Source organism: Carya illinoinensis, chromosome 11, assembly GCF_018687715.1.
Source record: "Carya illinoinensis cultivar Pawnee chromosome 11, C.illinoinensisPawnee_v1, whole genome shotgun sequence".
Taxonomy (NCBI): domain Eukaryota; kingdom Viridiplantae; phylum Streptophyta; class Magnoliopsida; order Fagales; family Juglandaceae; genus Carya; species Carya illinoinensis.
The window spans coordinates 37,114,124-37,130,062 of NC_056762.1; the positions used below are offsets into that span (position 1 = coordinate 37,114,124).

The following is a 15,939-nucleotide window of genomic DNA, read 5'->3' on the forward strand; positions in this document are numbered from 1 at the left end:
TAAAAAAATTTGTATAATATTTATGAATTTTGTTAGGCACAAACAAATTCGTTTATTAATTAACATATCGATAATCTTTTTTATTTTAAAAAAATTAAAAAAATTTATTATCTCATAAAAATTATTTTTATCTTTAATTTATATTATTTTATTAAATATATACCTTATATATCAATATATAGATATGCAAATTGATAGAATTCTTGCAAGAAGATTTTTTCTCTGCACGCTAGTACCGTAACATTACTATGACAAACATCATAAGGAAGAAAAGGGATGAGTAGTACAGACATTGTTCCCAATGTTTTGACGTAAAACATGCAGTTGCGTGCAGTCTGGGCGGGTGTCGGACAAGTTGTTTGTCACTTTGTGTATACACATGAGTCACACTGGCATGCATTTGCAGATCACTACGGACAGGTGTGAATGTAGAATATGTTCCGTCCCTTTTTTGCTTTGACCTTATTCTTCTTTGAACGGGCTATCTTAAGATGGTGTATAAAAGAAAGTTGCAGTTGCCTTTTTCTTTCAACGAAATGTCTGGATATATACTAACGTAAACTTTCAAAGAACCATAAAGATCTCTAGTTTTTTAATTAGAAACTTGTTTGGATAAAGTAGGACGATTTTCCAGGAAAGAGATGAATTAGGTTTTAATGTTTATATGTATACATGACAACGATTTTACGCCGTAACTTTCAAGAAATAAATCTGAAAGCTAAAGCTTATATATAAATATATATAGCAGCCAGCTTCATTTAAATGGGTGGGAGTTTCGTTTACAGTGGGCGGCTAGCTAGCTTTCACTACTGCACCTTCGTGCTGGCGACATGTGCTGTTGTTTTTCTTTTCATATCGAGTAATATTATATATAATTGTAGAGTATATAAATGTTGCGTAATGATTTAAAAAAAAAGTAAAATTTACGATTAAAAAGTTAATTTTTTATGTAAATTTTATATTAATTTTTTTTAAAAAAAGACTGTGCGACGCTTACATAACCACGACTGTAAATATCATTTTTTTTTTCATGTCTTGCATTTTTAATACCGCATACGTACGATGTGCAATTTCTTCCCACTGCTTTTAAAAAAATTAATTTATTGTTAAAAATTATTTTTTTGTACGTCATCTTAGATTTATTTATTTATTTGATAGAAAATGTGCAAAAAAAAAAAAAAACAATTCTAAATATTCTTATAGATTTCATTCACAAATTATATCACTCAAATAAATAAATAAATAAATTTCTTATTTTTAATTTTTTCATATAGTCATTACATAATTATTAAAACTTTTCAAAACTTCTAAATAAGATATAAAAAAATAATACAACTTTCTCAAATTTTAAAATTAGAATAATATTAAAAATTATATTTAAATAATATTTTAATTAAAGATATTTTTTTTATTTTTCATAATCCAATAAAACATATTAATTTAAATTATATTATTATTATTTACAGAAATTTTAAAATATTTTAAGTGTCTAGACTACTAAGGCTTGATATAATCACAGAAAAATCTATTGGGACATGAACAATAATAAACAGTACAAGAATTTTTGTTGTATCCGTGGATTCCGAAGTTTTTTCTCTCGTGATTCAATCATTTTGCTTTTTAACTCTCATAAACTTATAAAGGATAATCGGAGCACCGGTCTCAAATCAATTTGGGCCCTGATTTCTTTATAAAAAAGAAAAAAGAAAAAAAGAAGAAAGAAAAGAAAAACATCATAGGACGAAGTTAGAGTTCAAACTCGACAGAGAGAGATGGACAATCATGTTTCACCTTGACTCCAAAAGTTATACGAATGTAGGGAATTGAGAATGCTAAAGAGAATGGTTTGTCACATCAGTCATGATCAAGGTATCACCACGTATTTTTATTTAATTAATATATAATTTTTTATTTTTTATATTACTATTTAAATTTATATATTTAAATAAAATAATAAAAATAATAAATCACATATTAATATTTATATAAAGATATTTAATGTAAGATTTTCTTATAATATTTCTCAAATATATATTATAACGATGATTTTTTTTTTTAATATATGTAGATGTTCAGACTAATTTACGTACACATCGATTAATTTTACGAGACCCTAAAATTAACGGTCAAATAAATATCAAATAATTTTAAGAGGATTCGAATTAATAATTATTGGAAAACAAATTTAAAATCTGATCAACTGAACTATCGCTCAGAATTTTATAATGAAGATTTTGTATAAATGTTTTATCTGTGAATTAAATCTCAAAATTTCATTTTCATCTATTTGCATGAAGATCAATGTATTAATTCTCTTCATAATGGAAAAAAACAAAACAAACTGAAGGTGCAAAATAGAAAGAATATGTATTGTGTAAAGCACGTCATTGTAACAATTTATGAGTACAACTCACTCAAAGAGGCCACTTGGTGGATGTAATAATCAGCCCTTCACACATGCACGACATCCATATATAGACACATACAAGAAGCCAAACCATGTAAATGCTTGAGGCGAGACCAGTCATGTCAATGCCCCATAATAATCATAATACCCACCAAAATCCCACGTAATAAATTTCATATACTCGTTGGATTGAAATTATTTATTTAATAATAAATTTTAAATTTTAAAAAATAAAATACATGAAATTTATATATTTTAAAACTATCTAATTTTTTATTTATCTATTTAGATATGCCATTTGTCCGAAACTAAGTCGAGAGAACATAACTGTCGATCGTCTTGTCTCTTTAAATAATTGAAGACCCTTGAGAAAGACATGCGGATTTTCCAAACCAGAGCAGGAGAAGGATTGGGCATTTTCTTTTGAATGACATTGACAACTTCGCAATCAAATTCCTGCATATTGTAACTTTTTATTTACTTAAATTTCAAGCGACTCACAAAGTGCCATGTCGTACGTTAAATTTTAATTCAAAAAAAGAGTAAAAAAAAAAAAACCTAATTTTCAATTAACCTCTATTTTGTCTGGACGCTAATCCTATATGTACCAACCACCGCAACCACCTCGTAGGTGTACTCTGTAGCAGCATTTGGAAGAGTTGTTTCTCGGTTTCATCTAATCTTGTCGTCGGAGTTTCTGCAAATTTGTGTGGCTGTTCTTGTGCAGCTCCTTTCACTACGACTGTAGCTTTTTGAGAGGTCTGAACCGTGGCTAAATTAAAGGAGTACGTCATGGGGGAGGAGGGGAGCCAGAAAGTTGATGCACCCCGTAAAGAAAATGACAGAGGAGGAGAAGAACAGGAAGCTCCAAATGACGTTGCTGAAGGGAAGGCTGTGATCCCACCTCCTGACCAGAAGATTGCTTCTCCTGTTAAAGAAAGTAAGTGATCTCTCTCTCTGCTCTCTGTTTGGCTACTGAGAAAACTGAGCGAATAAAAATGGATGTCTTTATCTAAATTTGTGTTGTATTCTGAGTTGGGTGGAGGTTTTTGGTGTTCTCTGGGTCCCTGTTAGTATAAAAATCTAGGATTTTGAGCTTCAAGTTTCTTCGCAACCAGGAGTACTCCTGTTTGTTGTCCGTTCTTATTTTCATACTTAATTTATGAAAATAGATTCTTTGGTTATTGAGCAATTAGTCCCTTGAATTTCTTTTTCCTTCTTATTTACAAATTTTCAATAAATGTCTACTATTAGAACTTGCCACCCTTCTTTTGGGTAAAATGAAGCCATTTTGAGGTCTCTTAAGTCCTATTCATGCGTTGTATGCGTTTGATGAAAGGAAACGCCATTACAAAAAAAAAAAACCTGCTCCTACAGCCTAATAATTTAATGAGAATTCTAGCAATTGCGCATGGTTGTTGGTCATATCCTGGATTTTCCTTTGATTGATTCGGCTCTCAAAGCTGAGTTGCTTTTGAGGGTGCTTTTAGTTGTTGGGGATTTCCCTTGTCTTGTTTGATTTTTGCCCCGCTGGGGTGGGGGATTGTAAAGCTTTAAGACAAATGATAATTGTTTTTAAAGAAAATGGTTTGATAGTCTATTTCTAGTTTAGACACGTTAATCCACTTTTAGTGAGGATTAAACATGAACATAGGTGGAATTTCTATTCTGTAAATGTGTTAACTTGATCACCAAGTCTTGTTGGGACTTAAACACAATCCATTCAGCTTTGATTACATCGCTAGTCTATGATTGAACAGTTGAGACGCATAAAAATCGAGAATGTACATGCCACTTAACCAGTGCCACATAAATTTTGCTGTTATTGACACAGTTTGCAGCTGAATCTTAGCAGCCATTTCATTTCCATTCTTTATGTTTAAACAAAAAATTACAATCAGTGGATGATACTGTTTAATGATTCACGTTTCCTCCAATTTATGACCAATTTCACCTTTTTCTGATTTTGTTTGAAACTTTCATCATGTCAGAGGTTGCAGAATCTACTGCTGAGAAAATTTCAGGGGGTTTAGACAACAGAGGTAAATGCCTGAAGTTTTTTTTTGTGCATTATATGATATATAGTACGAGAAATGGGTGACTGTATGATATGTTGTCTCAGATGATGTGCTTGCAAAGATTGCAAATGAGAAAAGGTTGGCTTTAATTAAGGCATGGGAAGAAAGTGAAAAAACAAAAGCAGAGAACAAGTAAGGCTAACTCAAATTTTCTATATCATTTTACCCTCTCATGGTATTCTCATTCATTTCCAAAATTGACTGAAGGAGTTAAAAAAAATTGTTCTATAATTCTATCAATTGAGATCAGTTTGGCAAATGCAGTGGCACTGAGTCAAATGCTCTTCACGTCTCCACAAATTTGATAAACAATTTGATGATTTACAACTACGCATTTTAGTTTGGAATATTTGTATCTTTCTTGTTGAATTTCCTATGTACTCTTCATTAGAATCTGATCATGTGCTTTATTGGTTGATTTGACTTGAAAATATAAACTGTGTACGTAGACTAGACAGATTTAGCCGTTCCAGATTTTTGTATTACATTTTAAGTTGCTAGCCACAACCATATCACGCATCCTTTCTGAAATAATATGCAAAATACACTGCATATTATTCCTCCCTGTTTAAAGTGACACTGCATTGCAACTGTCTGACAGGGCATATAAAAATCAATCCGCCATTGGATCATGGGAAAGCACCAACAAAGCTTCGGTAGAGGCACAACTCAAGAAGATAGAGGTAGTTAACTGTGTTGTGTTGCGTGCATACATCATTGGTGTCTGTTGCACCTTAATTTGATTCAAAACCACTGATAGGTCAGAGTAGGACAATCACAATTCCTTTTTTGTCTCTTACAGGTTTTTTTTTATTACATTAGCACAGTGAAAAACTAGGAGATTGTTATTTTTTTCTCTATAATCTGGTAATATTATAGATTAGGCCTCCATTGAGTTGGCAAGATATCTCTGCAGAGTACCCCTTTTTTTTTCCCTATTCACCTAATAATTATGGGAAACCATTTTATTTGACAATGTAATTCTCTTTTGCTAGGACTACAATCATCTCGTGTGAGCCAGCTCATCTGAGACTAGACTAAAATGATTTTATATTGTGCTCATACAAAGGGCATTATCTGAACCTCGCAATTATTTGAGAGATGGATGCATGAAGAGTACAAAAAGTCTATTGATAATGCTAATACCCTGCTCAGCCCAAAAACTTAAACCTACACCAAGAACTGAATATCAAACATATCAAGACAAACAGTCTGCACAAACTAAACAAATGGCTCTGACAAATGAAGTATGTCAAAACCAAGACACTTTGCCCAAGCTGTACCATGGATCCTATTTATTTGCTATTCCTCTACGAGGGACTCAATATTCTCATGCATACTGATATAAATCTCTCTTATCACATCTAAGCTTCTACTACATCAATTTGAATCTAGGAGACTTTTATGAATCCAGGAGTGTCTTGCATCTCTGAAAACCACCCGCATTCGGGTTAACACCATGACTCTTGTCCAAGTAAAAATTGAACCATCAGTTTTGTTATCCAAGAGCCTATACATATACATTTGGGATGTGAATGGACTAAAGTACAAGCTTTTGGACTGGGGACTAAGCATTTATATCAATTTATCAATTTAATCCTTGCCCTTAAATCTATAATTCCATGTCTTTTATAACTATCTGGAAAAGCAAAATACAATGAATATATTTCAGACCTTTTACATTTGTCATGGACTTGCTCAAATTTGATGGTATGGTATGTTTAGAGAGCCATTACAACACTTTCAGCTAATAATTGGAAAATTTTTGTGCGTGACATGAAGATACTTGATTGAAAGGGGATTGACAAACCTCTTCTATAACAGGAAAAATTCGATAAAAAGAAGGCAAAATATGTTGAGAAAAAGAAAAACAAAGTGGCTGAGGTCCACAGGGCTGCTGAAGAAAAGAGGGCAGCAGTTGAAGCCACCCGAAGGAGAGAATTTATCAAGGTAGAGGAGACAGCTGCAAAATTCCGTGCTACCGGATATGTACCTAAGAAGTTACTTTCATGCTTCAGCTACTAAGATTATCAGGCAAAGAACTCAGAACAAAGATTGAAGAGAAGTTCATCGGAATTGACTTTGCCCATTTTCTTCTGTCTTGGTTTGTCATTTGTATTATCTGCTAATTTAAAGTTTGTTTCTTAAGTGTTCTTTGGTATGTACGTGTGACACGAAACTTCTAATTGTGAGAACGAAGGAATTCCAGAGGAAAACATTATGTTCGCCATGAAAAAGGATATGTGTAGTCTTTTTAAGAGTCGTTTGTAAGCATGAATGTCTTTTGAAAAATGGTTTTCTTATCGATTGCTATAAAAGAACTCTTTCAACTTTCACCTCTAATTAGCACCAAGGGAGTTGCAAAATTACTTGTAATTTTGTTACAAAGCCTTCCAAAAGCTTACGGAGGCACAAAGTGGATGTTGTCATGACAGAAATTTAAATTCCATCTCAAATTTGTATTAAAACATCAATTTCAGAAAATCAACAAATATTTACAGTAAGGGTCGGGAGGAAGGGATTCCTCCGCCCATATCCCCTCCAACAAGCTGTGCTGTGGCTTCCGGCAACTGAGTTCGTGAGGGGAGATGAGGTGCGGGAGAGGCGGCCGTGAGGGGGAGATTTCCCCTCGGTCGCTGCCTCACTGCTAGGATGTGGCTGTGAGTCTGTGACTACCCTCGATTCTGCCTGGTGGAGTAAACTCTTTTTAGCTTAAGAAGCCGAGAATCTTACGTGTCTTCATTTTCAGTTTTTATTTTATATTATTTTCTTGCAGCATCATGAAAACTAATTCGAGAAAATTATTGGGGGCGAGAATATATGCGTATCTTAATCGTGAAAGTTCAACAAAGTGATAAAACTAAGCAGTGAGAGTTTCATGGCCGCAGATTTGGAATGTTCCACCCTGCCCCAAAACTCAAAAGTGGCTCCTTTCCTTTCAGTTTCTTTTCCCTTTTTGATGCATAAAAAGAACCCAATATGGGATATGGCAACTCTTTCAAGGAAGTAGAATTTTACGGATAAGAACACAGAGGTAAAGGGAGCATATATAGGCATACCCCAGTGCCATGAAATGAATTATAAACCTGAATAATTCTATAAACCTTGACTTCCAACTCAATACATGACCACAGATCCAACTGCGCCTGGCTTTAGATAGGAGCACAGCGTTGTTTAGAAATCAAACCGCAGAAGAAGGGTAGAAGGAAAAATCGGTAGTATTTTTTCTTTCTTCTTTCTTTCAATATTTTTCACAAAAATTCAAGCAACTGAAGCTTCGAAGCAGCTTCTTGGGTTTATGGCCAGTTGCACGGAATTTCTCAGCCATCTGCTCTAGCTTGATAAATTCTTCTTTTTGGGAGGCTTCAACCAGAGCCCTCTTTTCTTCTTTTACCCTCTCAATTTCAGCTATTTTGTTCTTTAATTCCGCCCCATATTTTTCCTGGAAAATATGCCGGAGCTGATTTTTAAAACACTTCTTATTCATCATGATTTTAGAGATCCAAGATGAGCTTATTACCTGAATCTTTTTAATTTCCGCCTCCACAACTGCTTTCTTACTGTGCGCCCATGACTCAAGAGTTGACAGCTTTTTACTTGCCCTGTTCAACAATTACAATTTGGTAAAATGCTCTAATATGTCAATGAATCTACTTTTGGTTTTTTGTATCATGCAGATTACATGCAAACTTTAAAACCAGATTGAGACTCTTCAATGTACGAGTACAATACTCAAAGTTTGGATGTAGAGAAAGAGGCTTCCAAGTGCAAAGAACTGTAAAATCACATGCATCCGGTTATATGCAGTAATGTTGATGTATTTAGTGTTTCCCAACTTATGTGGCAAGTTTCCTAATCTATTCTGGAATATGAAAAAGCATTGAAATTTTAGAATTAAACAGAATTTATTTCCCAATTTCAGTGACCCTTTAAAAAATCCGTCTCCCTGTTGAAATGTCCCTACGAAAAGAGAAGCCATGAACAAAAGTTGCTTCAGAAACTTCGTGTACGGCCACCTACTTACACCATTCAAGATGGGCTCCAATTTCTATATTTCTTTGTTCTTCATTAACTTCTGCTCACATAAAGGACATCCAGAACGGGCTGTCGTCTGGTTCACTGCACATTGGCTTGTCCCATATCACGTAGTCACAGTGGTGATTCTAGCATTTTTCACTTGGACTCCCAAAAGTTTTGGGAGATGAAAGTCTCATGCATGCTTCTGAATGAAAGAAGAAAAAAAAAAAAGTGAGGAATCCTTTTTCCAGACTCTTGACTCTCCACTTGTTCCCTTTTTCCCATTTTTTGGAAACTACCTGCTTCAGTTTGGCTCTCAAATTTTCGGCATTCCTTTTTACTTTTCATCAAACGAATGATATTTTTCTTCTGGAAATCCCGAGGAGACCGACTCTTGAAATTTGTGGTTCCAAATTAAGCAAATGAGCATAGGACATGTACAGAAACAGAGGGGCATACAGGGAAGTATTTTAGTTCCTTAGAGGCCACGGTGGCCCCCAGAAACAACAATAACCCGCACTGTATTTTCGGCCTGAAACCGCATTCTATATAAACACAAGAGAACTCCTCTTACCTGTTCTGTGTCTTTTTCCTTTCGCTTTTTTCCCATGCCTTAGATAAAGCCACTCTTTTCTCTAAGTTAATTTGTGCAAGCGCAACACCTAAAATATCAGTGATAGAAAGATGACAATCTTCCCAATCATCATACACTGCATAAGAGCAGAAACTTCAAGATAACTGCCATTGAATTACCTCTGTCAGTCGAACCCATCGAATTTCTACGAGCAATAGCATCTGCAGCTACTACAAAATGAAAGATCCTTTAGCCAAATATCAATAAACGTCCAAAGATACACACAAACACAAAGGATTGATTGATACCATAATGAATTTCTTCATGTCCATTCCCTCCTTCAGGTGGGGTTGCTTTTAGTTTGTAATCACTATCACCTGCCATGGCAGGTTGTGGGACACCTGGCTGCTTCCTCTTTTCTAAAGTAATCAAATTCTGAGTTTCTTCATCATGTCCAGTTCCCTCGCTAGGTGGAGCTTTTGGTATGAAATCTCCATCACCCTGGAATGGTTCACCAATGGCAGAAAGTTGACTAGCAAGCTGCTGGCTATTTTCTTTACCGATATGATCTTTAGCTTCTTCAACTGCATTCCATCTACCGGTGGGAGGAAATATTGGTACGTAATTACCTCCATTAACTCCTATATCTGCGAAGTTGTTCTTGTCTCTAGGCCGTGCCATAATATATATATATATATATATATATATCTTCTTCGAATGCGAACAATGGAGTCTAGGAATTAAAAGTTTGGCTTGTGTTCTATTCTCCTTGGAGGTTCTTTTGAGACCTTTGTTATAATGGAGTTCATCACAGAAACAAGGAGGAAAACGTCAGGAAAATAAATATCAAACTACCTTAAAATAATATAGCAGTTTGATATTTTGTCCCTTATTTTCCTCTCTCTTTTCTGTGATCTTCACAAATTAGACAAAAACCAGAAAAGGAACAAGGAAAGTGCAGAAAGTAACCTACATATTAGTATAACAGTGAAAACTGATATTCCAGGAAAACCTACGATTAAGCTCAGACTCTCAATATCTGAGTGGTGGCTGATGGTTGCAAATCCGACAGTTACGGCACTCATTTTCCTAAACATTCCAAAAGGTTCATGGTCATTCTAATTTCTTTCACATCATTTTATGTCTACTTTTGGTAAATATTAATCACTACATAAAATAAAGGCAGATTATCTCACTGGAAATAACTCATATTTTTGGAAATTTGTTTGAATGTGGTAATTAAAGACTTTTTTCCGCGAGTTTTAGTCGCCAGAAATAGGATTGCCAAATATAGGCCAGTTTCTTAATTGTGGGTCATTGTAATAACTTATTACAGCGAGACATGTTTGCCTCAATATAACTCGTCACCTAAACTAGACTTATTACTGCTTAAATTAGTCGCTGTAATAAGTTTTTTACTTATTCACCCGTGCCTAACTTGCCACCGACGTCATCTTCTCTCCGTTGTCTTCTCGTCGATACCGGTCAATTTCTCTAACTTCACTTACGGCATGAAACTTGAACTCAATTCCTGAACATTGAACAATACCATTTCCAAGTAATTGTAAGAAAAAAGGTGCCCCCAACTTGAAGATCTTAGTTTTGTTTTTAGAACAAATATAGTAAATGCACCGTTTGCTTCCGAGAAACAAGAAAAAAAATATTCAAGGAAATTGTTGGCCTAGAGAAAAGTAAAATAAGATCATTAAAAGATGCATGCTTAAACACCAGTAATTTAGTCTAATTCATCATCCTAGATGGCTTGTCAAGGTTTCATTTCCCTTTAATTTTTTGAAATTTTATCAGCGACCAAGCAGATCTACAAAACTCAAATTAAATAAGGAACAAACTCAATTCCAAACGAGAATCTCTGAAAGCCCTAGATTGCAGATACTTTAAGCTTACATGAAACAGAATCAGACGGTTCCTGAGAGAGGAGCATTATGGTTTATGGGGTTGATGATGATCTTGGTTCGCTGCTTAGCCTTTTTGTACTCTTTTGCTTTATGAAAAACTTTTATTTATTTATTTATTTAATGTGCTTCTTTACTGTTGGAAGTTTGGGTTTTCCTTTATTTTTCTTTACTTACATTTATTTATGTAAGTAGTATTTATCTACTTATTAGCTTTCGATGACTCAAGAAGAGAAAGCTAGGTAGCAGGGGATGTGTGTATTTCTCATACCGTCAAACATTTCATTACTACATCCTTTTAATACGAAATGCTATTTCTGTATAATGTTGCAGTTGGTGGATTGTTTAAACTGGAGGGTACATAATGAGATTGACAACATTTTAGTAGTAAGTTTGTATTATGCTCATGATCACATTTTCTTTCACTTGACAACATTAAGTTCTTTATTGAAGCGTGTACCTAGGTTCGTAATGAAAGCAGAGGAGTTAAAGTCAAAGGGCATTGACGATATTCTCTTGATAATGTTCTCAAAAAACCTGCACTCAAGAGCATATAAGACTGACCATAAGGTTCTGTAATATATAATAAACTCTGTTTCTACCTTCCTTGAATCTAAGTAATTAATGGTTGAAACCTTAAATTACTTCATCCAAAATGCTTATAGATGTCCTGTTTAGGTGACATATAATATCATGTTTAGATAAAGTTAATGTAGCTTTTATGATGGAAAGATTGGTCTAATACATGATTAACTCATATATTACAATTGCTAAGTTCTGATCTGAATTTGAATTGCACTTCGTGTTGCATTTGTCTTATTCAAGCTTTTAATATTTTTCAAGAAATCATATGTGTTGCCCAGATGACTAACACAAGAGGGGGGGTGAATTGAGTTGTATTAAAAAAATAACAATTATAAATCAAATATATAATATAAAATATAAACAAAATATGAAATAACAATAAATATAAAGAGTAAGGGTAAGAGAGAAGTAAACTCAGTATGTTAACGAGATTCGGCCCCACTGCCTACGTCCTCACCTAAAGCTACCACTTGAGGATTCTCAAATTCACTATTCAACATCCTTCAGGTGGAGATAGAAACCTATTACACCTTTGAACAACACCGCTACAAAGGATCCGTGTAGAACACCCTCTACACTTGCAATCACTTTACACGTGATGATTCAACTATTCCCCGTGTAGAATACTTTCTACACGCACTAGGGTTATACACACCATTTTTTCTGATACAAGAGCTGATAGTGGGTAGGTTATCAGAAAACACTCCTCAATGAGTGAAATAAGAACAATACAGCGCAAACTATATCTCTCAAAATGAACAAGGATTAAGACTCAATGCTTAGAGAAGAGAAAATGAAAGCTTTGAATGAATGTTGTATGCTCTTGGTGTTGTAAATGTGAAACTCTCAAATGATCTATTTATAGGCATATGAGATTTCATATTCAAATTAAAAAAGATTCACATGTCAAAAACAATATCATTCACTTTTTCAAAAAATTCAAATAAAAGGTTCTTCTTTTTCAATTGTCAAAGATAATATCATTCACTTTTTCAAAAAAATCAAACCTAATATTTTACTTTTGGCATATGACAAAAGGAGCACACTTTCCTTTTTAAAAAATTCAAACCTAATCTTTTACTTTTTGCATATGACAAAAGGAGCACACTTTCCATTTCAAAAAATTCAAACCTAATCTTTTACTTTTTGTATATGACAAAAGGAGCACACTTTACTTTTCAAAATTTTCAAACAAAATCATCTACCTTTTGTATAAGTCTAAAAAAGCATCAATCACTTTTGAAAATATTCAAATAAAACATGCACATATGAAAGATGACAATCAATCATTTTTAATATTTTCAAAGTTCAATCATTTAATCAAGGCATGCACATGTAAAAGATGACAATCAATCATTTTTAATATTTTCAAAATTCAACCCTTTAATCAAGGCAAGCACATGTAAAAGATGACAATCAATCATCTTTCAAAATTTTCAAATTTAATTTTCAAAAATATTCATGCACATGTGGAAAATGTATTTTAATGCTTTATGATAAAATATTAATTTTGAGCATTAATCCTAATTTTGAATTTTAAGAGATTTAAAACATTACTCTATGGCTTTAATGTGGACTTGTTTCCTTCTTACTCATGCTTGGTTCTTTGATGTGCTTGACTCCATTGTGTAGACAACTTGAGTTTGAAACTCTTTTATTCTTTGAATTCATTTGTTATCATCAAAATCCATGTGTAGATTTATAATCACATGAAATTTAAAACCTTGGGTTCAACAATCTCCCCCTTTTTGATGATGACAAATACTTGATAGAACTTGAAACCTATATTAATACTTAAGCTCCCCCTGAAAATATGCGTTAGTTTTTCAAGCAAAAGTATAAATATAATTCCAAGCATATATAACAAGTTTAGCAATTTAAACAATGTTAATGTTCTAGTCTAAAACTTCTCCCCCTTTTGGCATCATTAAAAGGATCGGCAGCAAGTAAATGGACTGAAGAAAACGATGCGTTTAATAGTCACTGTAGATAGTTGAAAAAGGAGCCGTCCGTGACCCGACAAATGCTGCAAAGTCTCAAGGCCTAACTCTATGAATTTAGTACGGCTGGAGATTTAAACAATCGTCTGATGTTGTTGACAAACGTGATTGAAGGTTCTGAGTTTCTATAAAAAAATGAGCATTTTTATTTATCGGATGCCAAAAAAATACATCGCTTATTGACCTGAGTTCTGTTTTTCCACAACGATAGAATGGCTGAGCAGTTCTCTTCCACTAATGTTCCAGACTTGAATCAGGAACCCTTGACGCATCAATCATCAATCTTCTCTCATGAGGCCGTCAATACCATGATAGGAGCAGAGAACCGTTTTTCAAGTAAGGCTGATTCTGAGATTATTGCATAATCAAGAATGCTTAGTAGTGAATATGCTGCCTCTGTTACGATCATGTCTCGAAGGTTAATGGCGAGGGTGAGTGAGATTGATCATCTTAACATGCAAATATCTGAGTTACGACATAAACTTGCTAATAAGGATAGTGAGAATAAAAGACTAAAGTAAGAAAACCAAGAGTTGAAAAAATTTACAGATTAGTATGCTCATGATTTGCAACCACGAATAGAGGAGCTGGAACGAGAAAGGGTTCAGATACAAGGTCAACATCGGCAGATAACAGCAAAGGTTCATCGTTTACTAGAAAAATAGGGACAATCTACTGTTAATCTCGCTGGCTTAGTAAGAAAACTTTTGACAATGTGTGTCCAGTATATCTTGTATTTCTTTTGACTAAATAAGATTTGAAGAGACAATAGTTTGTCTTATTCTTTATGCTATCTCTATAAAATCAGTCCTGAAGTTCATCCAATCCGCATCAAGTTTTCTTTTCATCTCTATAACTCATCTGCATTCCTTCAACATTCTCGTTTTAAGCCTTCTATTCTTTTCTCAATGGCTCATTCTTCTAACATTTCTTTAGATCCATCCATGAGGCATTCTGCATCTCAACCTCCTGTCCTTTCTGCAGCTGCCATTGGTGCCATGTTGTAGCAGGAAAATAATAATCTGACTAATAAGTCAGATTCTGATGCTATTTATGACTTGGTGAGTCTTGGGACTCGCTACTCTTCCTCTATTGTTGCTTTTTTTCAGCGGCTACAAGCCAAAAATCATGAAGTTGAAAAGTTCAAAGAACAAATTGTTGTACTTCAACGAATTGTTCAAGAGTCTCACACAAGGGAATAAATCATTCGGCAGAAGAATAAACAGTTGAAATCTTTATTAGATTCTTCATTCCGCTTGTCGATTCCCATGGATAAGAATGATATGATATTGTATGAAGAGAATGAGCGTCTCAAACGTGAGGCTAAGAATCTCAAGTTTATGTAAAAGTATTTAAAAAATCTATCTCTATTTTTATTGACTCTAGTCTATCTTTTAAGAGATATTCATAGCATGCATCATACCTATTTCTCTTTTGATCATACATAATCTATCTTTTGGTAAAGGCTTTGTGAAAATATCTGCTAACTGATCGTGTATGTTTGTGAATTCTAGTACTATATCACCTTTCTGCACATGATTTCGAAGAAAATGATATCTTATTTCAATATGCTTAGTTCTAGAATGTTGTATTGGGTTCTTTGAAAGATTTATAGCACTTGTATTATCACATTTGATTGGAATGTGATTATACATGAGTTTAAAATCTTCAAGTTGTTGTTTCATGTAGAGAACTTGAGCACAACAACTACCCGCAGCAACATATTCTGCCTCAGCAGTAGATAGTGCAACAGAATTTTGTTTTTTACTAAACCAGGAAACTAGTGCATGACCTAAGAAATGGCATGCTCCACTAGTGCTTTTTCGATCTATTTTACAGCCAGCATAATCTGCATCTGTGTAGCTGATTAGATCGAAAGATGTGTGCTTAGGGTACCATAACCCTAGGTTAATTGTACCACTAAGATATCTAAGAATGCGCTTAACTGTAATTAAATGTGATTCTTTTGGAGATGATTGAAAGCGTGCACATAAGCACACACTAAACATAATATCTGGTTTACTGGCTGTTAAATATAATAAGCTACCAATCATACATCAATATATCTTCGAGTCAACTGGCTTACCGGATTCATCTTTATCAAGTTCAGTTGATGGGCTCATTGGTGTTCCAATTTCCTTAGCATTTTCCATCCCAAACTTCTTCAGTAATTCCTTAATATATTTTGATTGATTGATGAATGTCCCACTTTTTGCTTGCTTAATTTGCAATCCGAGAAAAAAATATAAGTTCTCCCATCATGCTCATCTCAAATTCTTCCTGCATAGTCTTAGCAAAAACTTGACACATATTTTCATTAGTAGTACCGAATATTATATCTTCAACATAAATCTGAATCAAAATA

General features: G+C 33.9%; 2 protein-coding genes across 3 annotated transcripts; one reads left to right on the forward strand and one right to left on the reverse strand.

Moving 5' to 3' along the window:
* Positions 1-3,019: 3,019 nt before the first annotated feature.
* Positions 3,020-6,821, forward strand: LOC122282823 (remorin-like). Its single transcript, XM_043094864.1, has 5 exons — positions 3,020-3,347; positions 4,399-4,449; positions 4,530-4,617; positions 5,087-5,168; positions 6,310-6,821. The coding sequence occupies exons 1-5, from the start codon at positions 3,200-3,202 to the stop codon at positions 6,508-6,510; spliced, it is 570 nt and encodes a 189-aa protein (XP_042950798.1). The 5' UTR covers positions 3,020-3,199; the 3' UTR covers positions 6,511-6,821.
* Positions 6,822-7,470: 649 nt separating this feature from the next.
* Positions 7,471-10,037, reverse strand: LOC122282822 (remorin-like). 2 transcript variants are annotated; one of them, XM_043094863.1, is made up of 5 exons: positions 9,385-10,037; positions 9,256-9,303; positions 9,077-9,164; positions 8,006-8,087; positions 7,471-7,927 (listed from the first exon to the last, which is right to left on the reverse strand). In XM_043094863.1, the coding sequence occupies exons 1-5, from the start codon at positions 9,755-9,757 to the stop codon at positions 7,727-7,729; spliced, it is 792 nt and encodes a 263-aa protein (XP_042950797.1). In that variant the 5' UTR covers positions 9,758-10,037; the 3' UTR covers positions 7,471-7,726. The 2 variants fall into 2 exon arrangements, with proteins under 2 accessions (XP_042950797.1, XP_042950796.1); XM_043094862.1 differs by having other exon boundaries at positions 9,256-9,306; positions 9,385-10,036.
* Positions 10,038-15,939: the final 5,902 nt, after the last annotated feature.

What these genes read in the sequence shown, in the direction of transcription:
- LOC122282823 (XM_043094864.1), top strand. Translation starts at nt 3,200, where the DNA reads ATGGGGGAGGAGGGGAGCCAGAAAGTTGATGCACCCCGTAAAGAAAAT. An exon ending in TGCTTCTCCTGTTAAAGAAA is followed by an intron (nt 3,348 to 4,398) that starts GTAAGTGATCTC and finishes TCATCATGTCAG; the next exon opens with AGGTTGCAGAATCTACTGCT. An exon ending in AAAACAAAAGCAGAGAACAA is followed by an intron (nt 4,618 to 5,086) that starts GTAAGGCTAACT and finishes ACTGTCTGACAG; the next exon opens with GGCATATAAAAATCAATCCG.
- LOC122282822 (XM_043094862.1), bottom strand. Translation starts at nt 9,757, where the DNA reads ATGGCACGGCCTAGAGACAAGAACAACTTCGCAGATATAGGAGTTAAT. An exon ending in ACATGAAGAAATTCATTATG is followed by an intron (nt 9,307 to 9,384) that starts GTATCAATCAAT and finishes TTCATTTTGTAG; the next exon opens with TAGCTGCAGATGCTATTGCT. An exon ending in AGGAAAAAGACACAGAACAG is followed by an intron (nt 8,088 to 9,076) that starts GTAAGAGGAGTT and finishes ATTGTTGAACAG; the next exon opens with GGCAAGTAAAAAGCTGTCAA.